The sequence below is a fragment of the Myxocyprinus asiaticus genome, chromosome 13, assembly GCF_019703515.2.
Source record: "Myxocyprinus asiaticus isolate MX2 ecotype Aquarium Trade chromosome 13, UBuf_Myxa_2, whole genome shotgun sequence".
Classification (NCBI taxonomy): Eukaryota; Metazoa; Chordata; class Actinopteri; order Cypriniformes; family Catostomidae; genus Myxocyprinus; species Myxocyprinus asiaticus.
The window spans coordinates 49,243,356-49,254,000 of record NC_059356.1 but is presented as its reverse complement, the minus strand read 5'-3'; the positions used below and the strand labels follow the sequence as shown (position 1 = coordinate 49,254,000).

At 37.3% G+C, this 10,645-nt stretch overlaps 1 protein-coding gene across 1 annotated transcript; it reads right to left on the bottom strand.

Annotated features, from left to right (window-relative positions):
* Positions 1–2,106: 2,106 nt before the first annotated feature.
* On the bottom strand, positions 2,107–10,472 carry LOC127449908 (E3 ubiquitin/ISG15 ligase TRIM25-like). The gene is made up of 6 exons (XM_051713536.1): positions 9,897–10,472; positions 7,977–8,072; positions 5,635–5,868; positions 5,399–5,549; positions 5,226–5,285; positions 2,107–4,012 (listed from the first exon to the last, which is right to left on the bottom strand). Exon 1 carries the CDS (start codon positions 10,470–10,472, stop codon positions 9,897–9,899), a length of 576 nt encoding a protein of 191 aa, XP_051569496.1. The 3' UTR covers positions 2,107–4,012; positions 5,226–5,285; positions 5,399–5,549; positions 5,635–5,868; positions 7,977–8,072.
* Positions 10,473–10,645: the final 173 nt, after the last annotated feature.

Genomic DNA, 10,645 nt, shown 5'->3' with positions numbered 1-10,645 from the left:
TACCGCCGTGCGCGAGTTACTGCCATGCGCCCTCCAGTGATGTCACGGTTTTGTCTGACGAGGACCGTGGCATCATCGTTTCCTGTTCGTTTTGGTCAAAGCGTTTTTACATTTTGCCCTCAGGTGTTTCAGGTGCCGCTGGCATGCGGAATCAGCGTTTCCATGAGAACCCTGATTGTTTCCATGGGAACACTGATCATGCCAACTTTCAGCTGCAAGTGGCATCTGCCCCTTGTTTGTTTCTTGCTTATTTAAATCCCCTCGTGTGTCATATCCAGCATTGGATCATTCAGTGTGGTTTAACGTTAATGTAGTTCAATGTTGAATGTAGTCTAACCTATGCTGAATGTGTGTGCTGTCAAGCAACTAACCTTGCTCTCTGTGTCTAGTTTTTATTGTCTCGTGTATCTGTTGGTTGCCTGTCTCTGCCCACGTGTCAGGAGTGTGGTTGCCTTCCAGCTTGGTGTACAATATTGTCTCTGTGCTCACGAAGCTTTGACGGAGGATTCCTTGTAGCTGCAGCCGGTGCTGGGATCGCCAGTCTTCGCCAGCACAGTTTAAGTTGACGTTTATTGTTGTAAATATATCCTTTGAACTGTTCCTCTGCTATTGGGTCTCTGTCTCACGCTTTCTGACAAAGATATTATTAGGCATTTCTTTAATTTTTTCTATGTCTTGGTAAAAGTTCAGCCCATCATTTGACAAAATATAGAAACATAAGACTTCCCATTAATTTTACATAAAGGTGACTGATGACCATACTTTACAATGACATACGAACGTTATTGAAACTCAGAATTATTTTTAAGGCTAGTATTTTTGTCTTTTTTTGTAAAGCTTGATAAAAAAGTGCTCAGCAGTTCACAATATGATAGATATGTTTTGTTGTCATTTGTGGAGAAACTCTTATGATGCTTAAACATTCTGCAGTGCTGAAGTTTCTTAGTACAATACACACACTTTAGACACACACATTTTAATAAAGGATAATTAGACTTATTCTGGTTATGAATGTTCAATGTAATTACTTAAAAGACAGTTATTTGGCGGCAATCTACAGGTTCAAGGGCGTAACCGAGAAACGGTTGAACATAACTTACTGTAAAACGCCCATTTACTATGTCATCAGCCATGTTTTTCTCTCCATTTAATGACAGCCGTTTGCAGTGTAAGTGCATATCAAAGATGATTGATTGAGTGTTTGATTTATTGACAAATTACTTTGAACTGACCATGATAAATTCATTAATATTTTTGCAGAAAGCACCATCTGATTTACTTACTCTTCTAAGCACATTTACAAACATTTTACAGTTTTCAGATCCTCAACCAAACTAATAGATCCAGTTATGTAATAGATCTAATATATGCGGTGTAATATATGCATTAATATGTATTGTGTTTATATGAATGAACTTTTCCACAAACAAAGTAATGATGTCTGAAAATAAATTGTGCCCTACACAGTTGACCTTTTACGAATTCTCTGATATCATGAAAGTGAGGAAGACTTCCAAAAACAGTTGAAGATTGGGCTACAGGATGTAGATGAAGGTGTAAGTACATTTGTGAGAGGAAAACGTGATGGTGAGGTGTGTACAAGAACTGTATATATTATGTCAAACCTTCTTGGCATCTGAAATACTGTATGTATATACCAATTAAGTGGCAAAAGCATTGAGCTTCCTCAAGAGTTACAGGAACAAAAGAATGCTGTTCGATCAGATGAGAGAACAGGTTAGAGAACTCTATGCACACAATGTTCCAGTAATGCAGAATGTCTGCATCATTCCTCACCCCAAAGTCAGTTGTAATTTGCACATGGTAACAGGTTATGTGTATAATGAAATTCTTTGTGTCCACACTGAAATGATTACTTCTTTATTTACAGTATACAAGTTTTTTAAGGTAAATGGTTGCACAAAATGTATTTATCTACATTTGAGATACTACAAATTGAACATACTCATTATTTGTAAAATGATAACAGATCAGTTATATTGAGTAAGTCCAACTAGACGTAATCAGATTGAAGATTTGAAAGGCAGAACTGATTACTGTGGACTGTAGGGCTAAATAAGCAATATATTGTATTCTAAAGCAACTTTTTATATTGCCTCATCAATGACTTACTTATCTGCCACAATGATGTAATGTATATTTTATATACGGATATATGTCAATTATTTAATCATTATTTTTGAACGATTTTAATTTGGCAGCCTTTCTCTGCAAATATTGATACATGCGATTAATTTGATTAATTATTTGGCATATGATGCTAATAATTTGGTTAAAAACTTTTAACGATTGACAGCCCTCATTTATAAATGTATATAATAACAATGATTTAATTAACCCTTTGTTAGGAGTTTTAAAAGTAACTTATGATAGCCATTGAAAAAAGTAAAAAGGAGTTAACAAAAAGACTGAAAATTATTTATATAAATAACCCACACTCACATTGATTGTCAGCACTAACACTACAACCATTATTAAGCCATGTTTACTCTGCAAAGGTGGCACAGAAGCTGCATCAGAAGTGATTGTTTAATGCTGCTTAGGCATAAATGCATTTACACAGCAATTACAATATTATGAGATTACTGTTTTTAATATAAAAGTATGAATATGGAAATATGAAATAAATGAAAATATAAAAATTATACTTAAATATGAAAGTATGCTCTGTTATGACAACAACAAAGTTAAAGGTGCTGTACGCGATTTTAGCCGTTTTTTAGAACGTCCAGGAGACACGTTAAATTAGACACGCCCTCTCTTTTCGATACTCCGCCCTTCAAAGATCCATTGTGTCGTTTACAGAGCAGAAGAGCAGCTCTGATATTAAACACAACAGTAGAACAGTGGCCCTCAAATGGCAACTGTTATGATTCTCAACATGCCATTAAAAGTGAATGATCCGCATAAACTACAACAACGTAAAAAATGATTGTCTGGCAGAAAGCGCATGAAACTCACATGATCAGCTGATCTAAGAATGTGTATGCAGCCCACGGCCACTTTTTGTTTGCTGTTTACAGAGTCTAGAGCTGTCGTGGAGATATCTCATGACACTTATTTCATATTAATGTTCAGAGACTAGGAACATTTTTTGCATACCTTTCCATGAAAAAAATCACATACAGCACCGTTAATGCTGCTTTGACGCTGCATTTCATTTACACAGAACCAAAGCAGCATCAGAACTGCCTTTGATACGCAAGGTTGAGGTGGGTCAGAGCTGGCTTGATTTAGTTTGGCTTTTATGCCACATTGCATCTTTACACAGAAGCTGGCATAGAGGTTGCTCGGCTGTGTAAAGATGACTTTAGAAAAATCTGATGAGAAAAAAATTACATTTGAGATTATTAAAAGTACAGCTATTGACTTATTTAGAAGAGTAAGACCCTCACAGCTCATGGTACATTGCTATGTGACATGGAAATTATTGAAGAGCTTCTATATCATGTATTCAAACACATAGTTCAATACACTTTAACTGTTGAGTATTTACTTAGTCCAAACACAGGATACAGAGGTTGAGTGAATGTGGTGTGGACTCTGTGGATCAGACTCATTGTATCAGAGACGCTGTAGAAGGACAAAACTCCTGCACTGTGATCCACATACACTCCTATTCTACTGGTGTTGTGGACTACAGGAAGTATGGTCTCAATTTTATTGTGCCAGAACGAGTAACAGGAAGGAGAGCAAAACAAACTCCAGGACTGATCATTATGTCCAGCTGCACTCTCAGGACCATCTCTCATCCTCTTGATATTCTTATATGCCACTGCTATATCCACGCCATCATTCCCACTCCAGTCAACCTCAAAGAAACAGCGTCCATCCACACTCTCTGTGCACAACACCTCAGGCCAATGATCAAATCTGTCTGGATGATCAGGATAGTACAGGGGTGTGTCGCTGAAAGAAACCCTTTTGTTCCCCTCAGACAGGAGGAGGTAATAATTCACTGTGTTTGGATCCAGAGTGAATTCACAGAAATCTGATGAATATAAACACACACAAAAAAAATTCTCAAAATAATATTACCACGTACACTCAACTAAAATACTTTGTGTAGTGGAAACCCTACAGCACTGAATAAACCCCAATAAAATGAGATGTGTTTAAAGTTGCTGTAATTACATATTTAAACTAATTAACGAGTATACATTTTTCTGAATGTTTGAATATTGATATTAAAGTTTGGTCTGTGACAGTTTGGCAGGTTTTTGTCATTTTGCACATTATCATCAAATAAAAGATGTTATTTTCGTTGACTAAAATGATATGGCATTTTTGTCGAAGTAAAACTGACTAAAACTAATGAAAATGACATGACGAATGGCTCAATGCATTGTGAGGTGTGAAATTTGAGAGTTACAGTAAAGGTGAAGATAATCAGCAAATACAGTCACTTAAAATTCTGTCTTTTCCACACAAGTAGCTATCGTATGGCTTCAGAATATCAACTTAGAATATAGCACATGAGTTGTATGGGCCACTTCAATAGACCATGGTCACTGTATGCCTTTATTACACAGAGGTCTGGAAAACTCGATAATGATTGGTCAATGGCACCATCTAGCGGTCTCATATTTCTTAATAAGAACCGCACATCCGGGGATTAAGTGATATCAGACCGGTCATCCGGTGACTGCGAGTCATCTTTCCTGCTTCTTCAACACTCTCCGATCTCTACAAGTAAGCTAATAAAATATTTTCAACTCATATCAGTGTTTTATGTCTATTTATTTATTTATTTGGCAACTAGTCTTGTAATAAATAGTCTTTAGTCCATTTAGTTTTGTAATAAGCCGGATAATGAGCAGTCAGATGATCATTTTCCAAAAATAACACCAGCAGAACTCCGATGCCAACCGGAGGTGGAATTCAGCTGTTCAGCAATTTCATTCTCACATAATAACAATTTCAACTCAAATACATTTTTCATGCCCACATATTTATATATTTGCAAGTAGTCTTGTAATAAGCTTGATAATGAGCAGTCAGACGAACATATTTGCTAAATAAACACCAACAGAACTGTTGGATTTATCGAATCCTGTGCTTACATGTTTTTGTATGAGCTACTGAATCTAGCTGATCTAGTGGAATTATGGGTTTTTCAGTATATAAGATAGTACGTTTCCCAGTAGATTGGATTAGTACAAGTAAGTGTTTCAGTGGGCGTTTTTTTTTCTTTTTTTCCTTACATTGTAGGAACTCCTCCCTGGTCTCACATTCAAGGGTGAGAACGATCTGGATGGATTTCACTATGGAAATAACACAAATGCAGTGTAATTCTCATGTAAAGAGGAAAATAACATTTATATATTTAATGACATTTAATTTATTCCTAAGAATAAATGAATTTTGGGAAATGTACCGCTAGCAGATATCTTCTCGGTCTCTTCCGTGCAGAACTGCTCCAGTTCGTCTCTGAATTGAGCGACAGATTTCACTACATGCTCATAAGTGAGATGAGAAGTGACATTGATGTTGTCTGTAGATCCAGAGAGAGAGAGAGACTGGAAACTCTGCAAACACAATGACAAACATCATAAATAGCAAAATAAGTAATCATTTCCTCTATTACAAGCCCTCACTTATGATTTCTGTTACCTGGAGGACGTAGATGTCATCATTGATATGTGAAAGCTGCTGCATCTCAGCATCTGTTCTCCTCAGATCATCAATCTCCTGCTCCAGTTGCTCCAAGAGATCTTCAGCTCGACTCACTGCAGCCTTTTCCTGATCTCTGATCAGCTGTGTCACCTCAGAGCGCCTTCTCTCAATGGATGAGATCAACTCAGTGAAGATCAGCTCACAGTCCTCCACTGCTGTCTGTGCAGAGTGCTGGTAAACACACACATTACAATAAATGAGCCTGTTTACATGCACACCAATATGCTGATTACTCCCAGAAAGCAGCTTATTTATATTTAAAAAAATCTGCATAAACATGACATTTGAAATAATCGCCTTGTTCTCTTTATGAGGTCAAACCGTGAAGAGTCATGAGCATGACACATGCGCGCATTGGATAAGCCCGTTAGAACGCAGGTTAAGGTGTTTACATGCCATGCGAAATCGGTGTAAGGGGCTAAATCTACCCTTGTCGACTGGTTTATTCTTCCGCAGTTTTAGGACTTTACACTGATAAGCGAAAGCCATTTATTGTGTTTACATGACCACATACGTTGTCGGCTTATTGAGCATAAATCGGTGTATTTAAACATGCTCAATGAATGTGGAAAATGACTTCCTGTTAACTTCCAAAAAGATATCCTACTGTAAATAAAAGTAGTCAATAAAACTTGTGCACTGTATTTCAAGTCTTCTAAAGTCATACGATAACTTTGTGTGAGGAACAGGCCAAATTTAAGTCATCATTCACTGAAAATCTTCCCCTTCCTCTTAGCTCTTAAATCTCATTGATGGCTGTGCATATTCAGAATATAGCGCACAATTTGTACCAGGGTTTTTACTGCATTGAAAAATATTCGGTGGCCAGCCAAGCGAAATTCCGGGCCACTGTAATGACATTCATCTTGCATTTGCATAAATAAGATTCTCATTTGATACAAGCATCTGGGACATCTCTGACGCAATGAAGTCACTCACTTAATAGTTACTTAAAAGTACTGATTAATATTAAGCTTGTAACTTTGGTAAATATAATACCAAATTTTAAAACAAATAAAATGCTTTTTAAATGCTTTTAAAACGTTTCAGCCAATTGGCTGTTCGTTGCAAACGTCACTCATTCATGCACACGCACTCATGAAATCAAGCGTAGCATCAGTTCAGGCAGGTCATGTTAGTTAAACTACAATGAGATGATGCTCAGCTTTTCATGATGTCTACCAATACAATTCAGACTCTTATCAGAGCAGTTTTAAAACCTTCATTTATTCATTGTCTTAGCTGCTTTTCCATTGAATGAATGAATGAATGAATGTTGCATTTATATAGTGCTTTTCTGACACTACACTCAAGGCGCTTCACACAGTGAAGAGGGGACTCTCCACAACAACCACCAGTGTGCAGCATCCACCTGAATGAGGCATCTGCAGCCATAGTGCACCAGTACACTCACCACACACCAGCTATTGGTGGAGAGGAAAGAGTGGAGTGATAGAGCCAATTCATGAAAGGGATTAGGAGGCCATGACTGATGAGGGCCAATGGGGGGAATTTGACCAGGACACCAGGGTTACACCCCTAATATTTTCAAGAAGCATCCTGGGATTTTTAATGACCACAGAGACAGGACTACGGTTTAACGTCTCATCCGAAGGCCGGTGCCTTTTTACAGTATAGTGTCCCCATCACTATACTGGGGCATTAAGACCCACAAAGACCACAGGTAAGCACCTACAATTGATTGCTAATTTGAGATTGCTATATCTGTTATTGTGCCTCGTTCTTAATTTATCAACTTGATATGCAGTATTTAAAATCCTTTTAAGTGTCTATTTGATCTATTATGCAATGAAGGATTGTACCATGTTGCAATATCAGAATGCTAAAATATATATTGTACAATGTCAACAATGTAATGATTCTGCCGGATCTTTTCTGTTACCCCTGGGGGGTTATTTGCTGCTCTCCCTGCTCTGACCATGCATGGTTGAATGGATGGGCAGAGAGTTTGCCCAGAACAGAGCCATACCGCCAACACCTACATACTGCTTTATTGTCTATTAGTAATAAAGTATTCATTCAAGTCAAGTATTCATTTGACAGAAGTGGCCCTGACTGAACTAATCTTAAACTCTGGAGTTGACAGAGGAGGACTGTATCATGCATCATGGTACCATATAAACTGGGTTGGATCGGTTTGGTTTTGTTAACTCGAAACCAATCCTGTAACTCCAAATTTGTTCAACTAGCTTCATGGTATAGGCCTCTGTTCTCTTCCAAATGCCAGCAGTTGTTTTTCTCCTCTTCCCAAAACTCACCAAGTGGAACTCCACAGCCCTTCTCAGCTCCCGAACATCTTTCTCTCTCTGTTGTATTCGCTGCTGGAGTTCACTCTGTGTTTCCTCCAAATCTCTCTGTATGAAACACAAATACTGATAAACCTCAGAAATGTTGAGACATTAGTTTCCAAGTTTCTTTTTTGTTACGAATGCTTCGTTGCTTAGAATGCTTAGTTCAGATTAGACTAAAAAAACCGCTATTTTTCAGGTTAGTCCAACTCATGTGCATGCACGTTGGAGTCGACTAACAGCCAATGTTTGTATATAAAAGCTGATTGGCTCTTGAACCTGTAAGGTGGGACTTCTTTTTCTATATCCGTCATATTTGGTGTTTCATTTTCTCCAATTCATTTTAATACAAGTGCTCTGTCTCCAGCTAAATAGTCTCTGCTAATAATCAGGTGGTGCATTTTTGGGCTGCCGCCTGCAATTTTTCACACTCAGATTTAAAAGTTTACCATTCATACATACAGTGAACAAATTGCTACAATTTAGTCTCATTTTTCAGAAAACCCCCCAAATTTAAAAAAGGACTCCACTTATTCATAACTAATATTGTATATGTTTAAAAATTTGTGATGAACAGAAAGTAAAAAAAAAATAAAAAAATTGTAAGCTTGTAATTCTGGTTCTGTTGACTATATAATTTTTTTTATATTCAACTAGATGGCAACTACTACTAGGAAAAGGAATTTTTTTCTCTATCACATCTGTTTTTCTCTGAAAGCATTGTAAGTTTAAGTAAATCGTAGAAACCACTGGCGCTAATGTTCTCAACGATCACCTTAAGCTACAATGCTTTTGGGAAACAAAGCCCAGATCTAAAATGTAGGTGGCACTCTAACGTATTTTACCATGAACAGATGTGCTCGCTCATAGACATTCAGTCTAATTTTCAGTTCATGCAGCACTCCTATTATTTCACTGAACATCTCAACTGAAAAAATCTGAATCTAGATGTACTGTATAACTTTTCATCATCAGTAGTTAAGAACATATTTTGCAGATTTTTTTCTTATGCTTTTTACCAGACTGCAATTTTGTTTCCTGGACTTCCGAGACGAAATATTGGATTATTCAGCCATACAAGCTCACAGAAAGGTAAACTATGGCTTATTTTAAAGAAACCTTCCTTAGGTAAAAGCAAATATAAAGTTTGTGGCTACTTGTGGCTTACAGAAGCAGCGATTGGCACAGAAATTGTGGTATAAGGGAAATAAAATAAACTGTATAGTCACATTCCTGAGAATTTGATATATGACTTGTCTATTTAAGTGATATATTAAAGACTTTTATATTTATGTTAATATTTCTACATCATCACCTCTAGGTGTCTTTCATTTGCAACAGATGATAGGCCTTATGTTGTTATTTTATGTTACATAAATGCAAAAGTGATGGTGTTCTCTTTCAAATGATACCACATATTCTTGACTTACTGTATGTGGAGACTTTAACATTTCAAGCTTAAATTAGTTTGTGATACAGCGCCCCCCGTGGACCCGCCGGCAGGTCCATAGAGTTAAGGGGTAACTACTCAACATAGGCATGGAAAGTTTTAGCATACATGGGTCAGACTTGATGAATCATCAAACTTGATGATTAGAGATAGGTCATTAGAATGTAGTCTAATGCTTTCCCACCAACACCTCCTTTCCTTTATCTCTGTGCTCACCTAAATGCTACCTGCTACTCCCCACATGCCACCAAGTGTCAAGAAATTAAATTTCTACAAACTTAAGAAAATACTAAATACAAATGATAAAATAGCTCCTACGGCTACATTATAATAAGAAGAATCTTTAATTATTCGGCTTTTGTGACAACAATAATTACTTCTTTTAGAGCACAACTGTAAACATTAGCATGACTGTAAACATTAAGTCTTTCAGTTCTTACCTATTTCTCAATCCTTGCAGCTGCAGCTGATACAGTGTCGTGGTTTTTGTGTTGCTCCATCATACACAGCATACAAATACATTTCTGGTCAGTTCGGCAGTAAATTTCCAGCATTTTATCATGTCGAGGGCAGATCATCTGCTGGAGTCGTCCAGTGGCATCTATCAAATTGTGTTTCCTAATATTAAAGATGTTATCATGTTGTTCAAGATGATATTGACAGTAAGAATTCAGACAATCCCGACAGGATTTGACGGCTTTCTGTTTTTGTCCAGTGCAGACGTCACACACCACATCTCCAGGACCAGCAGGATGAGTAGCTTGGATTCTTGTCTTCACTTTCTCCACCATTTCAGCAAGCATCACATTCTTACCTAGATCAGGTCTTGGAAAGAAGGTTCTTCTGCACTGAGGGCATCTGTAGACTCCTGTCGGATCATCCTGATTCCAGTAGTCTGTAATACAGCTCATACAGTAACTGTGTCCACAGGGAATGGTCACTGGATCCTTCAGTTGGTCCAGACACACCGGACAGTAGAACTGATCCTGAGCCACTGAAATGCGGGCTTCTGCCATTTCACTGAATATACAAACAGAATGAGAAACAACTGAGAGAAGAGACCTGCCTGACAACAATTTAGTTTCTGTTTCTCTGAACTTGAGTGTTTAAATATAGTATCTTCCTAATTACATTGGTTGAAAAACAAGTTTGTATGCCAATTAGTTTCATCATTAGATGAGATATGTCA

Coding starts and splice junctions, on each gene's coding strand:
- LOC127449908 (XM_051713536.1), bottom strand. CDS start 10,472: ATGGCAGAAGCCCGCATTTCAGTGGCTCAGGATCAGTTCTACTGTCCG.